The sequence below is a fragment of the Gymnoscopelus microlampas genome (assembly GCF_963454915.1).
Source record: "Gymnoscopelus microlampas genome assembly, chromosome: 17".
NCBI classification, from domain to species: domain Eukaryota; kingdom Metazoa; phylum Chordata; class Actinopteri; order Myctophiformes; family Myctophidae; genus Gymnoscopelus; species Gymnoscopelus microlampas.
The window spans coordinates 21,189,050-21,209,921 of record NC_139954.1 but is presented as its reverse complement, the minus strand read 5'-3'; the positions used below and the strand labels follow the sequence as shown (position 1 = coordinate 21,209,921).

At 40.6% G+C, this 20,872-nt stretch overlaps 2 protein-coding genes and 1 long non-coding RNA gene across 4 annotated transcripts; 2 read left to right on the top strand and 1 right to left on the bottom strand.

The window, feature by feature from the left end:
• Positions 1-887: 887 nt before the first annotated feature.
• Positions 888-4,643, top strand: cUnh2orf49 (chromosome Un C2orf49 homolog). The gene is made up of 4 exons (XM_084084507.1): positions 888-1,051; positions 1,801-1,967; positions 2,893-3,145; positions 3,328-4,643. The coding sequence occupies exons 1-4, from the start codon at positions 938-940 to the stop codon at positions 3,382-3,384; spliced, it is 591 nt and encodes a 196-aa protein (XP_083940633.1). The 5' UTR covers positions 888-937; the 3' UTR covers positions 3,385-4,643.
• Positions 4,378-13,419, bottom strand: fhl2a (four and a half LIM domains 2a). Of its 2 annotated transcripts, XM_084084505.1 has the most exons (7): positions 13,264-13,403; positions 9,035-9,109; positions 8,120-8,293; positions 7,519-7,693; positions 6,339-6,508; positions 6,046-6,232; positions 4,378-5,678 (listed from the first exon to the last, which is right to left on the bottom strand). In XM_084084505.1, exons 3-7 carry the CDS (start codon positions 8,273-8,275, stop codon positions 5,527-5,529), a joined length of 840 nt encoding a protein of 279 aa, XP_083940631.1. In that variant the 5' UTR covers positions 8,276-8,293; positions 9,035-9,109; positions 13,264-13,403; the 3' UTR covers positions 4,378-5,526. The 2 variants fall into 2 exon arrangements, with proteins under 2 accessions (XP_083940631.1, XP_083940632.1); XM_084084506.1 differs by lacking the exon at positions 9,035-9,109 and having other exon boundaries at positions 13,264-13,419.
• A 5,251-nt stretch (positions 13,420-18,670) lies between these two features.
• On the top strand, positions 18,671-20,335 carry LOC311064083. The gene is made up of 3 exons (XR_014602674.1): positions 18,671-18,791; positions 19,366-19,439; positions 20,127-20,335. It is a non-coding gene; the product is annotated as an uncharacterized lncRNA (long non-coding RNA).
• The last annotated feature ends 537 nt before the right edge of the window (positions 20,336-20,872 follow it).

The window sequence follows — 20,872 nt, the reverse complement described above, 5'->3', positions numbered from 1 at the left end:
CAACTTTCACTTGTAACAGAGTATTTCACTATTTCTACATTGCAGTATTGATACTTTTACTTAAGTAATTCTTTTTTTTTTTACTTTTTCCACCACTGATAAAATTGGTACATGTAAGGTAACACGGAGAAACAGTGAGCCCTGTTTCTGAACAACATATCGATCGATCTATTGCAATGATTATGATGATAGTATCGGAATATTTTTACACTTATTTGAACAAAAAATACAGCTTACAGTGTAGCTGTAATGGAAGATCAAAACTTACAATTAAAATGGTAATATATTGACAAAGAGAAGTCAGAGAAAATGCTATCTTGGTGGTGAAAAACAGTGGATAGCTTAATGGAGGATTCAGATTTAAAATCATCAGACAGAGTTGTGGGCTGTCAGTGAAAGGGTTTTGCTTCAAAAGGTAATGTATCAATTAAGAAACACAAAATGACATTCATCTTTCAATATACAGTATATACAGTAGCCTACTGGGAGGAATGAGAGAAACCAAGGCAGTCGACTTCAAGTAACAAAACTACATATTTTATTTCATTGCCAAGTTCTATACAGACTCTATACAAACTATTCATAAAATGATACAGTACTCAAGTAAATGTACTTAGTTACTGTCCACCTCTGTTTTAAGAACTGAGAGAGAGTAACACGGTTTATGTTGGTGGCATCACTGGCATTTCAGCTTTTGGTACTTTAAGTGCATAATAATTGATACCAATTATTTTGTACTTTTAATCAAGCACATTTTTAATTCCGGACAAAGTACTTATACATTGTAGTATTGATACTTTAACTTGAGTAAAGAATGTGAGTACATTTTTTTTACACCACTACCTCTGCCAAGCCAACCATGGCATCCAAACATGACCATTGTTTGTATGACGCGGAGGATGCTGGGAGAGTAGGCTCTGCTAGAGAGGTTTCAAAGATGGCGACCTACACAGGACAAGAAGAGAGAGACAAGCCTGCCTCCTCGAATGCAGATCTATTACTACACCCTGAGCTCTTGTCTCAGGACTTTATGCAACTAATGTTATGCGAGGTAAGGACGCTTAAAAGGAATAAAGGCAAAAGCCTTCCAGCTTGTATCAGTGATATGATAACAATAACGCATAACGTTAGCCAACAGGCTAAAGTATGTAGGTAATCTCATTCAGAGATTTCCTATGGGGGGCTCCTCCAGATTGAACGTAAATTGTCGTTTTAGTACGGTTGTGTGCCCTGCCGTTGTCAGTTGAACATAATGGCGTAGTTAATTAATTTCACTAATAATTAATTTTCAGTGGTGTAAAGTAACGAAGTACATCTACTCAAGTACTGTACTTAAGTACAATGTTGACGTATTTTTTTTATTTTCTTCAGTATCTATAATTTGCAATACTTTAACTTCTACTCCACTACATCTCATAGGAAAATATTCTACTTTTGCTCCACTACAATTATATGAAAACTTTAGTTACTAGTTACTTTGTAGATGTTGATAATTATTACACTAACCACTTAATATTATATTTTGGCCATCTGAGAATAGCAGATCTATAAACTCACTTGTAGATAGGCTATTTTCAAAAGATTTTTGATACATTTTGAACTTGTGAAATGGGACATTCTGCACAATGACTAGTGGTACTTAAGTACATGTTGATGCCGATACTTTTGTACTTTTACTCAAGTACATTTTTAATATGGGCCTTCTACTTGTAACAGAGTATATCTACATTGCAGTATTGATAGTTTTACTTCAGTAAAACATGCGAGTACCTCTTCCATCAATGCTAATTTCTGGGACAGAAAAAGATCCGTACCGGTGAGTGTGAGAGCCGCGACGGGCTCACAGAGCTCTACCTCCGGCATGTCATCCCGCTCCCGCAGAGGAACCTGCCCAACAGCCGCTGGGGGAAGAGGATGGAGACGTCCCGAGCAAGACAGACGCCGGCTGGAGGAGAACGATCTAACAGGTAAAATATTAAGCCTGTGCTTTCAAACATTTTCATGTCAGGGATCCGGGTCTCCGGGACCCCAAATTAATGTGTGTATGGCCTCGCCATCTGAAAATATGTTGTGCCAGGGACGCCCCAGCCCTATTATTGCTGCGACTTGGAGTCAGATAATGTCCTCTAGTTTCATATTTGAAATTTATTGCAACATGTGTTCAGTCAATTCTCTCCACTATTCCACGAGCTTCACACGGACAACATTCTCTGTCCCCGGGGCCTGAAATGACTGCTGGACTGAACATATGCAAACCTCCTTTGGGAAGCACAAACGTATGGGCCCGGGGCACACAATTGACAGGTGACGATTAATTACCCTGCACTAATCTCAATGCACCTGTCAAATGTGTTTGATGCTGTATTAACACATTTTGCTGGGGACCCCCTGCAACGCCCCCAAGGACCCCTGAGATAAGCAATAACCTCCCAGGGCATCTGTTTTTTAAATTGTGGCTGGGCTGTATTATGTAGGCCTAGTTTGAGTGTCTATGGGCAGGTTTGCCTATGTTGTGATCAGAAAGGTCAAAAACCCAATCAAGGCCCAGTCCCGACTTTTAAATCTGGTGGTCTTGGTGATCTTACGTCAACGTCCTTTACGTTACTGCTTGTTTACTCTTTTATCATTTTTTAACTCCTGAAGTTTAGCAGTATCTCTCTATTCTTACCTGTATTTGTCCCGTGTTTTGTGCTGCTATTACAACTGAATTTCCCTCTGGGAATTAATAAAGGTCTATCTACTGTGTATATATATATCAGAGGTGAAAAGTTGAATTGCTTTATTCAGTCACTGAATGTGTTTATTGTTACATTGCACATGATACCATACAGCTGGCAGCAACATTATAGATTTCCTTATGACTTTTGTTGTCACTGTTGTTTGATTTTTCAGTTCCAATAATGATCACAACAGGAAGAGGCCTCCTATTGTGTTTCATGGCAGCTCCTCTCACTCTGGTCCACTAAAAGTAAAGAAACCAGAGGGAAGTGCAGCATCAACAGCGGTTAATGACAGGTTAAAACCTCCTCCTTCCATGAACCTGGCTAACCCCGTCCGTAAGCTGTCTGGCACCACATCTTCATCGTCCCATCTTTCTTTCAGCAGCACTGAGACAAATGACCTCAAGCGAGAAGCAGACAGCTCGGTATGGAAGCTCATCATCTTTCTGCTTTGTTACAAAATATTTTTGGGGATATATCTCGATTAGTATTTAAGTTTTTCTTTTACTGTACTTAAGTACTTGTATGTACCTTTTGTATGTTTTCCTGAGGATTATACGTTTGGAAAAGTTGTTAATGCCCCCACACACTTTCTCTTTTATTCCAGGGTGTGTTGGAGTCTCCAGAAGTGAAGAAAAGAATCCAGCACGTGACATGGCCTTGATCTCTAACCTTATCGAGGAAGACCTGATGAGACGCCAGGTTCTTGAAGAAAAGACTAGGCCACTTGGTGGTCACGAAACATCTCGTCCTCACTCCCCCATCTCAGTGTCTCTCACTTCTTGCATAAAGTGTGCAACTGGAAAGTGGAAATCTCATCAACCCCTACAGTAAGTGTAAGTCATCTTACTGTCCTGTCTTGCAGTTGCTGCAAACCTGGAACTGGCAGAGTTGCGTGACGATGACTCATGATGACTCGCTCTGGGGTCATGAGCTTCCATGTTATTCTCTGTACCCCTCCCTCAAGTGCCCTTACTGCCAGCAGTTGGCAGCTCCCCAAGATCCCACACACTGAGACGGTGAAGGGCAAAGGACAAGACTTTCTGTACAGAAATGTTGTACATGTTGAGTTGTCTTAGTGGTTGTTTGGCACTAGGTTGGAATATCAGAGGGGGAGGACAGAATTTATTTTCCCATGGTTATTTATTGTCTAAAATATTGCACTTGGAAAATTGTTGTCTAGAACTTTCCAATCTGTCCCTTAAACAGATGAAGGTATGTTGTTTATCTTCCTCTAAACACATAGTGTATCTAACAGGTATAATGAAGGAAGACATGAATTATGTGGAGATCTGGATTCTCTTTGGATTTTTCTTTTGATACTGGAAAATAAAAGCGTATAAACAGCAATTTAGAGAGGATACATAATGTGTGTATGCAAATTGTAATAGGATTTATGGACTTCATCCTGCTGAATGCTTTTCTTCCTTGACACATTTGGATAAAGTCGGTTCCACTGTGTGACTGGTCAGGGTTTTTGCAATTTAGCACTGTTCTGTACACGCCATTGATATACTGTACATATAACACAATATTGAAGTGTTATGCAGTTATGTCTACACATCATTTGGTGAATGCGTCTCTTAGTGAATTTGCACACTAGATGGAGCTAGAGATGTTGAATCAGTTGACAGTTGAGGCTGAATAAAGAAAGCTGTCCCATTGAAACACTTTATTTTGATTTTAGACAAGCAGATTGAGTAAATGTCTTTTAAAATATTTGATTTAGACAAATTGCCCTTCCAACAAACATTAATGGGAACAAGATTTGCCAAGCCCTTGAATCCAGTGTCAAATTTTATTTTTGTGTTAAATGTTATTTATTCAGAAACAGCGTGTGAGCCAATATGGATTCATTCATTAATGTCTGTTCTCCGAACTTCATTGTGTTGCAAGAGTTAATAATAAAAGCAGTTTAAAGTTTTAATAGTGCCTTCATTACTACAAAATAGTCTAAGTTAGTACTATCATACTTTATATCTGGATTTATTTTTCCTGCCCTTGAAAAAAAAAGCATGTACTGTGCACTACTGGTTCAATACTGCACTTGACTGAGTGAAACTGTTCCTGTGTTTGTTGATGTTCTACTTAAAAAAGTACGACAAATAGCAAAACAAAATTGGCGATCTACAAGCTCACAATCTGTTACATTGTGACACGTGAGCTTGTAGATCAGCCGTCTTTCGCTATTTTTATATTCAATCTTCAAAAATGTACATGCCCAAAATAAGGACTTCAGGGTGAAAGTGATTAACAAGAATTCTGAATCTTACACCACTTTATGCACACCTCTATATAGCATTTAAAATACATCACAGTGTATTTCATGGGTTATTACAGCATTCATGCACAAACTTTAAAAGGATCATTACAATATCAAGCCGGTGCATGCAGGAAGGAGTAACATGTTGATAATGTACATTCATATGTAAGAGTATTCATTTCAAAACGCTACACTAAACATCCATCCAATATATCTTTTTAATATTTTAATTTCATCCACCAAAATGATATTAAAATTATATATTTTTTTAAAGAAAAGTATGCAAGGTAGCTATTGTGCTTTACAACCATATGGCAGCAATTGTCAGTAGTCGGTTTTCCAATAGCAAATGTCATATTTTGAGATGAAAATATTACTAAACCACTAAACACCATAAAATCCTCAATGTTAATTTATCCATTTGTAACTCTTGAGTTAAATTAACGCTCAGAATTGTACGGTGTATATAGATGACATGATTTGTATTCATTCCTTGGTCATAAGGCCGTTCCAATCAGATATGTCGTCATCCCTTGCATCAAATCAGATGTCCTTGCCACACTCGGGGCATAGGATGTCATCACGCTCGGTGAGAAAGCCACGGCCCACCAGAGACACGGAGCACTTCTTGCAGTTGAAGCAGTCGTTGTGCCACTGGCGCTCTTCAAAGGAGATGTACTTGCTACCTCCAAGTCCTAAAAATTTAAATCAGGCCCAAGTCATGAAAAAGATTAACCTACTGTATTCAATCCGGGAACGCATCTGTCATTTTAGATTTCTTTGGCTATTCAAAAATAGATAAACGGATATGCTATGAGCTTGTAGATCTGCAATTCTTTTCTGAATATATATTTATTTAAAGCTAACATTTGTAACTCAAATGTTTGCTTTAAAAAATATATATTTAAAGATTTGCAAACATTTTCATGATTTCTCAAAAATAGCCAAAAGAAATCTAAAATGACAGAGATGCGTTCCCTGATTGAATGGGTTAAACAAACAAAAAACAGGACAGTCTATGAAAGATGGATTACAGACAGGCAGTGAGGGTCCAGGTCTTACCACTAATAGGGGTGGTGCAGGAAGCACATTTCTTGGCATACAGGTTGCAGAAGCAGTTGAGACAATAGGCAAAGTCATCCCTAGAGGTAAACCGCTGACCAGACAGCTGCTGCTTGCAGCTAGTGCACAGGAAACAGTCCTTGTGCCACGGCTGGTCACGATAGGTCACCCCACCGGTGGTGATAGGCTGATAAGAGAGGGAGAGTAAAACCATCACGTATAAGCATCCATTTCATTAATATGTTTCTGCATCATGCTCATGATGCATGATCTGAACAATCCATGTATCCCACCTTCTTGCAGTGCACACACTGCATGGCAAACTGCTTCTCATAGCAGGGCACACAGAAGTTATGGTTCTCCTTGGGGATAAAGCTCTTAGTGCCAATGGGCTGCTGACAACGCTGGCAGGTGAAGCAGGTCTCATGCCAGCTGTTCCCCTTATGTTCCATCTTCCTGGACCCTATAGGAGTATCGAAAAGACGGCGGAACAGAAGAGAGAAAGGGAACACAAAGACAAAGAGAGGTATATGGACTTAAACAGATGACTAACATTTAAAAAAACTTCTTTGGATTTGATTTGTGCATGCATTGCATATTCCAATATAATATACCATAGTTCTGTAAAGAACCACTTTGTTTAAAGGTGCAATCCATAACCTTTCTTTAGTGATAATACAATATAACGAACAACTGCGTAGTTGGTGTATCTGCTCTATCTATATCCTGTGTTCGGGTAGGACCACAACTGGTTTCTCCTACTCGGCTTTAATGGTTCTGATTTCTAATTTATTTCCTTATATTACTGGTACATGGTTCCATGTAGTCCCATGTATGATTTTATATGAACATATGTTCTGTTGATATGAATGTCCACCTTTAGTGTTTCTTTGACAGTTCACGCCTTCAACACACAAAGAAGTAGCTTTGAATGGTGAAGTGGTAGGCATCTGCATCTAGAATTAAGTTAACTCTAACAACCTACCTAGTTTCCATCATGCTCTTTAAATAGGTAAAAAATGTAATGAGTCAAAATATACGCTACTTACCACGATTTGTGCATATTTAGAGCACAATGCTTAGATTAACTATTTTTTACTGAATCAAATTCAGTTTGTCACTAATAGAGTAACTACCCTTAGCTATTCACTTTTCTTGGCCAGGTTTATTTGAGTTATGCATTTTTCAGTCTGTCAACAGTGTTATGGTGTGATATTAAAAGGTTACATTGGTAACACCGCCAGTGTATAGCTTGATTTTTTAAATATCCACAAACACATCATTTTGTAGTGTTAAAGTGAGGCCATTTTGCAAGTTTTTATTCATTGATGCAAACACAAATTAAAAAAATAAATTAAACAAAAACAAAAGAAAAGCAGAGGATTTCTGAATACCTTCCAGATTCATTTAGATATTTGGTTTAATTTGGCCCAATATATGTCATAAATAGTTTTTTGGCCTTTCTCTTCCTACCTGGCATGATGGTCTTCTTGCAATCGTGGCACTTGGAGGAATACTCGTTGGAGTAACACTCAGTGCAGAGCAGTTGCTCATCCTTGGTGGAGAAGGGCTTGTCCACCAGTGAACGCTTGCACTGGAAGCACTGGAAACATTCCTCATGCCAGTGTCTATCCTTATAGGACAGGTCCTGCAAAGGGAAACCATCAGGACAGTTATAGGATGAATTTTGCAGCCTACTTCATAACTTGAGACATAAAGAGACAGTCAGAGTGGGTATGTGTGTGTAAAGCCAATTGTTATGTTAAATAATGAAAAATAACAAGATTAATAATAAGATTTGAGAAAATCAGTAGTTTTTCAGCGAGCAACACTGTGTCGTGAATAAGCATAAATTAACCTCGCATTCACCAGGCTTTCCATAGTGCCTGTGGAAAAGCCTGGTTTGGTTTCTATTCCGAATTAACCAGTCTGATCTGGCTTACTGTATCTGGTCATTTTCACACACACACATTACAAACACTGTTTCCGTATCCGCTCCAGACCCAGACCAGATCAGCAATATGCAAAGCCAATTGATCCCAGTCAAAGGCAGCACAAATTAAAGGTTCCCTACCCTGGTGTTGCAGCCAATGGGCTTCTTGCACTGCTCGCAGGTGTTGGAGTACAGGCTCTCGTAACATTTCACACAGTAGGGGTTTTCCTCCCTGAGAACATACTTCTTCCCAAACAGGGATTCCTTGCAGTAGTGGCAGTCATAGCGCTCTGTCATCTCGGCTCAAGGACCCTCCTGATGAGATGGAGATAAGAGAGGGAGAGTCATAGTGTCAAATCTAATTGAGTTGGCGTGCATGCGATTGGTGCCTTTGAGGGTTGAGCATTGAGGGTGCTTCAACATTGCAGAAGTACTAGGAAGCTGTTGACAGGTAGACCGTCTGGCAATGTTCACACATAGTTTTATTCTATACCCGCGCTTACTGGAGAATTTGGTGTGGTTGCCAATGTTTACCCAGAGTCAGAAACATAAGACATAATCTTATGTTGGCCCAAATGCGTCTTTGAATTTCTAACATATCCAAGATTTCTGGAGTTTTGTAGTTTGTTATATTTTAATCTCTCTCTCCTGTCTCTCAGCAAAGCAGTCCCCTGGTGTCAGTCGTGGAGGGTGACAGTTGAGAACGTTAGAAATAGCTTCTATCAGTCATGCTTAGAGAGACAGTCAATTTTTAGCCCTGTTTGCATACCAGTGCTTACTCTGCCACTGTACGCTGACCCATCCATCACCTCACCTTCAGCTGTCAACACCACATCACAGTACAGTATCAGAGTACTGTGTGTGTGTGTGTGTGTGTGTGTGTGTGTGTGTGTGTGTGTGTGTGTGTGTGTGTGTGTGTGTGTGTGTGTGTGTGTGTGTGTGTGTGTGTGTGTGTGTGTGTGTGTATGCGCATGCGCATGCGTCTGTCTGTCTGTCTGTCTGTCTGTCTGTCTGTAAGCAGGTTTTTAATAGTGCTCTGTAATAATGGCTACTCACGATCTGCAGCTGTTATCAACACTCCCCTCTGTTAAGCCCTCTGGTTATCCCCAACTGCGTCTGGACAGCCTCGCTCTGCCAACCAAGGAGTGTGTGTGTGTGTGTGTGTGTGTGTGTGTGTGTGTGTGTGTGTGTGTGTGTGTGTGTGTGATAGTAAGTGAGGGAGAGAGTTAGAAAGACAGCATTACCAAGCACACTGCTCCCTGCAACTGCCGTGCTTTTGTCTTTTCAACTATTTCCCCTGCTCTCTCACACCCACACACACACACACACACAAAAACACAAGCGTCTTGTCTGCCCATTTATTCCTCAGCCATGCTTTGACCATATAAGGAGGCAGAGACTGGAAAACTTCAGTCTTCCCTGCTCCGATAAATTCCTTCTTTCTCACTGTTTCACACTTTTCCGCTCATTTTCCCCCCAGCAAGCTGTTTCCCTCTCTTCTTATTTGTATTTCTGCTTTTGTCATGATGTGCCTCCTACCATACTTTCATTGTCACCCCCTTTGGTTCAATCTTTGCTCTATCAGACAAGAAGCTGTTCATATCAGACAAGAAACTCTTCATATCAGACAAGAAACGGTTCACACAAGGCAAAAAGCTGTTCATATCAGGTAAGAAGCTATTGTTCATATCACGCAGGAAGCTGTTCATATCAGTCAAGAGACTGTTCATATCAGGCAAAAAGCTGTTCATATCAGGAAAAAAGTCTGTTCATGCCATCGGCGGCTTTTTGACCACCCAGATTCAACTGTTCAAATTGAAATGGCATCCATAGGGCCAGCATGACCCTTGAGATTCGTAGACGATCCCAGATGCCCTAATAGCTTTTCACCCTCTCCACCCCTCCCCACATTCCCTCATTGTCTGATGCTCCCACCATGACTCACCTAGCTTATATAAGGGTTTATCTGAACCCTAAAAATAAAAACGGATAATCTGAACTACCACGAATAAAATCTCCAGCTATTCAAAAACGTCAGGCAGCTGTTTCCGAGCTTCTGGGTTCCCTTTGATGCCGACCATCTGGGACGGGAGTCAGCTAACACCAAATGGAGTGCCAGCCAGATACAGTAGACACCAAGCCCTTGACCAGTGTAGTGCCCAGCCAGACCATAGTATCACATGCCTTAAGACAGAATGTTTATCTGTAAAGGTAGAAACTTTTTCAAAGTTGACTTTTAGATGATCATGTCAAGGAAGATCTTTCTAGAATTAGGGGGGGGGGGTTCTTTCAGTCCCTCCCACCATATTTCCTTGGGCAACTCAAACCTGTGACCTTCTAGTCACAAGCTAATGGTTCTATCCATTAGGATGTCACGATCTCTATCTGAATTGAAATCACATGTATGCTTGGGAATGCACGCGCACTTACACCTGCGCGCACACTCTCTCACGTAGCCACTTACATGCACCTCAAGCACAGCAGCACGAATAGTGCTAGCATTGTTGTACACAGTGGGTGAAATTAAAAGAGAACTACCCACATTTCCAATGAAAGATCTAATTTAGGTTCTACAAAATAAATCCATTTGTATGCTCACTGTAGCCGCTGAATTTCAGGAAAAGGACAATCATCCACACAATCACAATTGAATTGAATCTAAATAGGGATGAACATCATCTCACATGCAGGAGCAATAGTCACAATTGGCTTCTTCAAGACACTTGTGACAAAGTCTTGCTTTTGACTACAACAAAATCGCTCAAAACAGCGAGCTGACAATGCATTATTGAGTATGTGTATAAGTTACTGTATCTACAAGCAAGCACTGCCAGGCAGTTCATTGAACATCTCTATGACCTGCAACAGTGCAATGTAATCTCACTTCTCCATTTTGGGTCAAGTGTTTTGACAGCTTTTGGGAGGCTTTAGAAACACCTCCCAACACTGGCCTGCATCCATACACTGCAGTCTATATCTGTCTCACTACAGTCTGACAGGTACATGGCCCACGACCCACAGGGCCCCACTCTATCTCAACTCTGAAACGGTATCTATAACCCTCCGATATATGAGACTGAGCCACAATGGTGGGAGTGGCACCCAGTGACATGCAACACTAATGACAGTTATCTCTGTGGAAATTGGAATGCTTTTAGGGAGTCTACTAAATGTGGCACTTAACAGGTGGCCAAGAAATGTATTTTTGTCACAATAAATCCCCTTCCCTACATTTCACTATACATATACTGTGTAGTGTACAATAATGATAATTATATATGCATGCCTTTTATATGCATTGCGCCACAGACCACCATTTGATACAAATGTTGTTTTTATTTTGTTGTTTTTTAAATCTCTGGGACCTCAATATAATATTGTAAAATCCTTAGTGTTAATTTAACTCTGAGAGTTCAGTTTGTACACTGGAGATACAGACCCATAAGGGTTAATTTGGCTCCTGTCAATCATTTCGCTTGGGACCCCCTGGAACTCCCTAAAGGACCCCTGGGGGTCGCTGGACCCCACGTTGAGACCCAGTGTTGTACAACATCCTGAACCAAGTTTAAACAGATGTGTTGTGCCTCACATCTCTACTGTGATAATGAAAACTTTTCTCCCAATCAACGAGCCTCAGCTTCATTTTGGTCTTTTGACTTTATGTCAATTATGTTAAATCTTTTCTTCTGAACATTCTCTATCACCATACTGTAGCACACATCCACTCAATTTTGGCCTGCACAAAACCCCTGTGAGCATGCAAAGATATAATGTTGCTGACAAAGATAACTGAAATACAAAATAATAAAAAGTGCCCCCTGCATATCGCACACTGCCTAAATGAATGTAAATTATAAACACCTGTCTTCACTCTGTAAAATATGATTTGAGTTGCGTATTATTTACACGGCAATGCTGCGAAAAGCATCAGAGCATTCCTTAACAGAACTGCAAATTTTAACATTTGCAAAAGACAAAACAAAAAGTCACCTACAGTCAGTCAGTCAGGTCAGGCCTATTAACTGAATTTGGCTATTGCAAATAGTTTTTAATGCAAACTCCATGTATAGTTTTCTCAAGGTCTCTCTCTGCTCATGCTAAATAGAAGAAAGCACGTGACATAGGGCTGACTGAATGTGGAAATGCAAACAAGGGCAACAGACAAGGTAGTTTTTAGACAAAGAAAAGGCTAATTAAAGGTAGGGTATGTGATTTTCTTTGGTTAAAATAAGTGTTAAATAGCTCTATATTCTGATAGTACTCATTGCTAAAGAGTGTTTGTTCAGTAAAAGGAGTCTCCTTGTCTCTCCAGCTCTTTATAAAACAGAAAATATTCGTTTTAGTTTCAGTTTAATTTCCAATTTTATCCAACCAGGATAGAGAACTCAATCAAGATATAGATTAAACAAGTGGAATTGGAAGTGATGACACTAAGAAAAGAGCAGGCAAAATTGGAACTGGAACACTATAAAAATGAAGCTTAAAATTGGTACTTTCTCCTGATTGGCTGAGATTTTGACACCTACCAGAAAATGTATTTTCTGTTTATTAAAGAGCTGGAGAGACGGGGAGACTCCTGTTACTGAACAAACACTCTATAGCAATGATTACTATCAGAATATAGTGCTTTAACCTTTTAACAAAAATACTTCTTGTTTTAACCCAAAAATATCACTTACCCTACCTTTAAGCTTGCGTAAGTTGAATGTAGATAAAAGAGAGTAAGGATATGTGGAAATGAAAACAGGGGCAACAGAAAATGATGTTTTTAGACAGAAAATGGATTTAGCAGTTTTATTCAAGGAGATAGTGCTGCTAGGCTGTCCACAGGGAGTCTCTGAGACAGAGTGGAGGAGCTAAAGTTGAACAGTACCAAGAAAATCCTCAGTGTTCATTTATCCATTTGTAACTCAGAAAGTTGACAAATGTGACTCAATGGATCCGTAAGGGTCTCGGAACATTTGTAACTCAGAGAGGGCACAAATGGACCCTAACAGGTCCATTTGGTTCCATTTGTACACTCTCTGAGTTAAACGAACACTCAGGGTTTTACTGTGGAGATGGTTCAGAAATGGGGATGCGGTGGAAAGTGAAAGGAGAGAGTGCATGGGGCAGATGCAGGGTGATGGAGGGTGCTAGAGGTGGGTCGACAGCTGTGTCTCAGAGAAGGTGAGGGAGGGAGGGATGAACGAAGACCAGTGAAGGTACAATACAAAGGTGAAGGAACGGATGAGTGGAAAGATGGATGGGTGAAAAGTGGAGCAGTGAACGGAGCTGGGTCTTACCTTCCTGTCTTAGGAGTGTGTATCTGTGCGGAGTCTGGCCCGACTGAGAGAGGAGACTGAGAGTTGGCTGTACTTACTCCTGATTGGATTACTCCACCCATTGGAGCCTAATTGACATGGAGGGAGGGACAACTGTGGTGGCAGAAAGCAGCAGGCGGTCCTTTTTGAGAATATCTATATATACACTGTAGTGGCACTAGAGAGAGATAACCCCAAGTCCACCCTTCACCCACTCACTTACTTACTTTCAGTCAGTCACATCAGCCAGCCCATGTGGCCTTTTAAGGTCTTTCAGTCATTCAGTTGTTCACTCACTCACTCACTCACTCACTCACTCACAAATTGCTTATTTGCAGCGAGTGAGTTGTTAATGTGAAAGCCAGGACCAAGCTGTTAAAATACCCTCTTCTCTGTTTGTGTCTCTCCCCACTGTAACATTATCCAATCACTCCATTTCCGTTTTTCCTGAGAAGCGGGCCAGTAATAACAAATACCAGCACCATTCTTAGGAATCTAATTAAAGGTCACAAGCCTTCTTCAGGGTGAATTCTTGTTGTTTCTTTGCATCGGGGATCTCTGTCAATTTCATCATGATAATACTATATTATACGCACGCACGCACGCACACACACACACACACGCACGCACACACACACACACACACACACACACACACACACACACACACACACACACACACACACACACACACACACACACACACACACACACACACACACACACACACACACACACACACACACACACACACACACACACACACACACACACAAATCAAACAGAGAAAAAAGATAGGGGTACAGGCTTCTTGCACATTATTGCATAAAGCTACAATATCTGTATGTCCTTTGATGTATATAAAGCTGTGATGGAAAGCCTGCCAAAGGTCAAATGTCAAAGATTATTGTGCTGGGAGGTCGCTGTACTCATCTAGCTCATCTTTCTCTTCCTCTCTAACTTTCTCCTCCTGTGAGAATAGCCATGCATGGTCCCATATGCATGGTGTGGGGTATGGCATCCAGGCATGGTAATGAGAGAAGCCTGCTTGGTTTCTAAGAAAATTGTTGCACCAACCTCCCTCACTCTCCCCCCCCCCCCCTCCCTCTCTCTCTCTCTCTCTCTCTGTGTCAGTTTGAAGCAGGTTATTCTGACCTGGTGGTCCCTGGACACTCTCCAGTAAGAGGGGATGAAATGCGTCATCAGTGCTCCACTAAGATTCAAGTGCTCTATTTGTAGACCTCTGCAAAGAGTATGCTACTTAAAGAATTGTTAATTAGTAGGTATTTATATGTCTGCGAGTGTGAATGTATCTGTGTATACGTGTGTGTGCACGCACGTGTGTGGGCGTGTTTGTATTTGCGTGCATGCATTTTAGTGTACATATTACAGTGTATCAGAAAGGGTCCAATAGAAATATCAGAGGGGAGGGACGAGTAGATTAGGAATACATCAATTTCCTGCCAAGATTCTGCTGTTATCTACAAGTCCTGATGGTCATCTCAAGAGGCCTTTTAGCTCAGCAGCCACTGGCCAAGGGCTAGGACAGGCCTTTGTCCTCCTGCCAGGAAAGAAGTCCAGCAGAATATTACTGCACATGAATGCAAGGTACAACTGAGGTCATGAGTTCATAACTACGATCATAACCCATAATCATGTTATTTCATATATACTGTATATTATATAGTTAATTGACAGGTGTATAATTGAGTATGTATTAATCTTATATTGCACATATTTGATCAATTGTCTATTTTATTGTATGGTCTTATTGCTGAAGGTATATTCATGATTATGATTATTATGCCATAGTAATTTCTGAAAACCTATTGCATAAAGCCTCCAATGACACTGAGAAACAGCAATTTGCACAACTCCAGATTTTTTGGCATTGTAATTTGGCTACAAGCAAGAAGACCGGTTTGAGACAGGAAACTACATTGAAAAGAAGGCAATGTCCTGCGGACTGGACGGGGAAATTTAAGTCAGATGACTTAGCTTGTTCATCAGAAGCAGTTGTTGTAATCTCTCTTTAGGAGATGAAGTCAAGAGTTGTGAGGGATTTAATTTGATTTAGCTGCCTAGACTCCTTAAAACTGAAGTGTTTTCACATGCCGATCAGGCCTCAGTACCAGATGTACAGTTTTATATACTCCAGTGGTTTTATTCGCACAAGACCAATCAGTCATATAATGTAATAATAATAATTCATTATAATGATAGTCTACTAGGACGGTGGCGCCGGCCCAGTATGTCGAGTTACGAAGTTACAAAGCCTAGTTAATAAACTTAGCTTAGCCAATAATAAACTCCCTTTGCGTTGGTCACGCCACGCCCAGCACAAACGTCACACCAAACCCGGCACTAACATCAAGCGAAACCTTCTCGCCCCTTCCGTTTTTTATACGAGATCTTCTGGGTCTCCAAACAATATGGATAAATCTGCAAATCCCCTTGATGTCATCAATATGATCTCATACAGTAACTGACATTGACTAGCCTGGACTCCATACTTGGGCATGCCGCACACGGAGCTCCATATGGGCATAAAAGGGACACGCACAGACAGATACAGAAATCTCCATAATGGCATAAAAGGGACACAGACACTTTGACAACGGGTACAATGGGTATTGCATAACCGGGTGGGGCATACATTCCCAACTTGCATCGTTCCTGACTTGCATTGTTCACAAGTAGTTGGGCACCGAACCAGTATTTTTATAATAATAATAATAATAGTGACAACAATCTCAAAAGACATTCATTAACAGGTAATCCCGTCTACAAGTCTCTTGGGTTCAGCCAACAATGGGTTTTGGAAACTGTGCCTCATCACAGCCAATTGAAACTTTGCCCAAGACTACCTTCGCCCTTAATTATTAGTCTCCAGTCCCTGACCTCAGCCCATGGCCTTCAGTGTTCTGCCTGTGTTCCACTGGCCAATGCCTCCATCATCTCCCCCATGCCATGGCCCCCAGATCCAAGCCCCCCACTCAGCTGCTAAAGGCAGGAGGGATAACAGTGCAGCTGTCTGGGCGCTGCCAAGCCATAGTGATGCTAAAGCCTGGTACTTACTGCTGCTGCAAATACAGCCTTGTGGAAAGGTCAGGTCAGACAGAATCCGTCATCGTGGTGGACTGTTAATCATTAATTCCAAGGCAACCAATTGCAGTGGAACTTCGCTGGGTCTCCCAAGATCCCATATGATCCTCTTGAAGAACCATCTGAACCGCCGCTCCAACACAACACTGAAATTGATCCCACTCTACTAACTTTAAAGAACCTGCAGTGTCATTCTGTGGGTCTCAAATGAGCAATTAAATCTAATGAAGACAGATGGAATCATTTCGGTCTCCCACTGTGGGAATAGACTCCTTGCAGCTTAACAAGTGTACAGTGAGAGACTGTGTTTAACTTTATGACTTCCCTAGTCTTCCTTTTTTGCTGAATGCTATGGAGACCCCTCCATCTGCATTCAGAACTTACAGTGCAACTTTAGATGAGAGCTGCACTGGTCACCAGCAGTAGTTAGGGTCTGTTTAAAAAAGAAACAATAGCCAGAGAAAAGTTTTATTCCAAAATGAGAATGCCACCTACTCGTACAAAAGATTTTTAGTGCCAACATTTATCCCAATGATGTGATTTTTCTATTATAGCTTACCTCAAATGACAGTTGTTTTCCCCACATTCCCCTGCGGCCACAGCACACCTAACCAAGTTAAGAAAACTCAGATTTATAGGGCAATTCAATTTGGCTAACAAGCCCTTATTAAGTTAATAATATAGTGGCTAAAGAAAGGCAAAAGTACAGTATTCACTCCCCTTTACTATTCCCTTATATTGTGCTGCAAGCAGTGGTGGAAGAGTACTGATTTTTAGTAAGTAAAAGTATCAATACCCTATTGTAGAAATAATCTGTTACAAGTACAAGTTCGGTATAAACAATTGTCTTGAGTAAAAAGTACAAAAGTATTGGCATCACTTACTTAAAGTACCGAAAGTAAAAGTACCAAAAAATAGAAGATCTACAAGCAAGTCGCAAAGGGACACATTGTAATAATAAAAATCTAGTAACTTAAGTTTTCAAAGAATTGTACCGGAGTAAAAACTACAATATTTGCCTCTGCGATGTAGTGGAGCAGAAATAAAAGTATTGACAATTGTAAATACTCAAGTAAAGTAAAAAAAATATGTACAGTACTTGAGTACATGTACTTAGTTACTTTAGTTTCCACCACTGGCTGCAAGTTAATTCAAAATGTTTCTGTAGGGGGGTTTCAGTTGTGTGCCCTTTGTGATGTCCTTGTTGGACCACTTGCAAAGAGCAAGGAATGAGTCAACACTACTTTGAAATGAATATTTCTAGGTTCCTTCATCACCACAATCCCCTTACACAACCTACCCTAAATACTTTACTACCCACATACATTTTTAGATTTTTATTTTATTTTCAAAACCACACACACAGACACACACAGACACACAAACACACGCATGCGCAGGTGCGCACACACAGACACACAGACACACAAACACACGCATGCGCAGGTGCGCACACACACACACACACACACACACACACACACACACACACACACACACACACACGCGCGCACACGCACACGCACACACACAGGCATATTATAGCGTGTAATACGAATCAGGAGCGTGGGCGCAGGAGCGGGTGTGCTCAGTGCTCACGTAATTGACATAGCTAATTCAATAACATGTGAAAGATATTGAAGAAAGGAAAGTCAAATTGAAGATCTTCTGTTATCATTTTCACTCTTTCTTGTCCTAGTAGCATGACAGTAGAGTGATGTGGGTCTATATATGAAGGAGCAAATCCTTTGTCACTTAACCCGGCCTTGTATTCCCAGACTGCTAAATCCACTCTGAGATTGGTAGGATGTTTGAGTGCTTGCAGTCACTGGACACACTTTATTTAGCCTCTAAGGTTGCCTGTACTCTCTCACTCCTTTTGCTATAACTCTCTGCTCAATGCCACACACTGACACACACACACACACACACACGCACACGCACACGCACACACTGACACACACACACACACACACACACACACACACACACACACACACACACACACACACACACACACACACACACACACACACACACACACACACACACACACACACACACACACACATCACCAGATTTAAAGATTGTGTATCTCGCTGAGCCGCATGTGATTGCGGACTTAAACTGGATGGGATCTGCTATGAACTCTAGTACCATGACAGAAACCGGCTTGCTCCAAACCACAGAAACAATCCCTGTCAGTTGATTGGGTTGGAGAGACTACTGCAATCACATCTGACCTCTCACTTGTCCGGAAAACAACTGGGCCCATCTCTCTTGCTGCTTACGTTTATCTTACTAATTCTATCTGCAGCAAGGCGAGGACAGTTGCTGCAGTGGCACACTGACAACCAGAGACAAGACCCAGAGCCCAGGACACAGATCCATGACAGGCACACAAGGTTGGAAGAATGCTACTTGTCAGATTGGTATATGGGCTGTTGCAGGGTATTTTCAAAGATATGGAGCTCTAGACAGACGTCCTACAGTATGTTGTGTAAATCGGTGAAATCGGTTTGTGATGCTGCTTTTCACCAAATTTAATTAACTGGGTCCTAAATTACTGTTTTAAAAAAAGGCCCTATTCACAGATAAAATATGTTTCTCTCTGGATTGGCATGCAGTGTAAAGTGAAGTAGGGATCTAGGTATTAAAATAGTCTTGTAATGTCACTGAAGTCAGCTGAAAGTGTTCAGTGCACTGTAGCATCTTGTGAGTGTGAAAGTATCTCTTTCAGTAGTCCAAATATGTATAATTAGAGGTCTAGACCAAAAGTTCCCAAATTCTTCACACTAATGAAGCTTGTTTTCTTTTCACTTATACTATATTTTCTGAGTAGCGTACTTGTAGGTTTAGTGCTTGGTCAGAAATTTTAGGAGAAGAGGAGGAGAGGTTACAATGCAGACATTATACGGAACATTATACAGAACCACTATCCTACACTAACTTTAACCAAGTATTTTCCATCCCTGTCAGAATGCCAGACTCCTGACAATTCAATGAGGCTGACCTTTGATGATACAGGCCTCGTGCTTTCTGTCTATGACCAGGTTAGGACAATCTAATACCAACCAATCAACCTAGACTCTAATTACAATGACTACAATGACTCTATTCAAAGTTTGAATATTAAGTCATGAGGGTACAGGTATGTCCGGAAAAGATTGCTTAGACCTAAAAGAAAGAACACCCTTTCTATCAAACAATTGGATGATTTGCATAGTTGTTTTCATACCATGCATGAACTTGGCCATATTGCATATTATTGGTTGGATTGTTTAGACATTTAATGAACATATTTCTTCAAGCTATGCCTTTATGGGGCAATTACTCTTATACAGCACTGGGATTTATTGATCTGTGTGGGGTTTCTTTCCACATATCTTGCTAAATCCAAAATGACATGACAAGGCAATAATGAGGCAGATATTCTTAGGAAGGTTCAAGAGTGGGGAGATGATGGAGTGGAGGAAAATGCCTTTTCACTTTCCTGTCAGCACACATCACATTGACAATGACAGAAATGCTTGTGTATTCTTATGGATTAATAACCTGCTTACTCTGAACGTCCTTCTGCAGTGAAATAACAGTAGTACTGAAGTCATGCAGAATCATTAGGGCCATGATCATAATCTGAAACAGCATTCTAAAAGTGTAAGAAAGACTTTTACATCAATCAATCAATCAATCAATCAATCAATCAATCAATCTTTATTTTCTCTGGCATGGCTCTGCAGGAAGCTAGCTGTTAATAAGAGGGTCGGTCAGACCTGTCCCAGTGAGCAACAGTCTGCAGAAGGAGCGTTTGGATGCAGTGTGGCCAGCTGCCCTGGTTCTCAGATTCTGCAGAGTGACTGACTGTACTGATTCACATCAGAGTTGCAAGTATTGAACTAGATTCAAGGATTCTCATTCAGGATTCACAGATAGAACACACACCAGTGTTTAGTTCACTACTACCCAGGTAGAATTCATATCTTTTTCCAAAGACAATTAAAAAGGTCATTTTTCAATTTTTCCCAATTTTCATATATATATATATATATATATATATATATATATATATATATATATATATATATATATATATATATATATATGGGATACATGCTGTAGGACCTATAGGCCTATGTGAGAGTATAAACATAACCATTCAATGCCTTAAGAATCAGGAGGACTTTAGACTTTAAATCAATTATAAAAGATCTAGGGGGCTACAGTAGTTACTACAGTAGGGCTACAGTAGTACTGATTTTGGAAGGGTTTTCACTCATCAAGTTGATTATAATTAAATCTGTTCTGAATTACTTGCAGGTTCTTGGAGCTGCGACGGTCGCACACACATATTGCAATGTACTAATTAAGGCTAGGCTATAACATTGTGATATTGTTTTGTTTGTCCTAGTGATGACAACATGCCACATACTTTACGATGTGTTCAGTGTCCAAAGATTTGTCTCCATATAGCCTGTCTTCTCTGGTT

Excerpts from the sequence above, each read along its gene's own strand:
- cUnh2orf49 (XM_084084507.1), top strand. The coding sequence starts at position 938 with ATGGCGACCTACACAGGACAAGAAGAGAGAGACAAGCCTGCCTCCTCG. Across the intron at positions 1,052-1,800 it reads TGCAACTAATGTTATGCGAG|AAAAAGATCCGTACCGGTGA; the intron begins GTAAGGACGCTT and ends TTTCTGGGACAG. Across the intron at positions 1,968-2,892 it reads GGAGGAGAACGATCTAACAG|TTCCAATAATGATCACAACA; the intron begins GTAAAATATTAA and ends TTGATTTTTCAG.
- fhl2a (XM_084084506.1), bottom strand. The coding sequence starts at position 8,275 with ATGACAGAGCGCTATGACTGCCACTACTGCAAGGAATCCCTGTTTGGG. Across the intron at positions 7,694-8,119 it reads CCATTGGCTGCAACACCAGG|GACCTGTCCTATAAGGATAG; the intron begins GTAGGGAACCTT and ends TTCCCTTTGCAG. Across the intron at positions 5,679-6,045 it reads CTGCACCACCCCTATTAGTG|GACTTGGAGGTAGCAAGTAC; the intron begins GTAAGACCTGGA and ends TTAAATTTTTAG.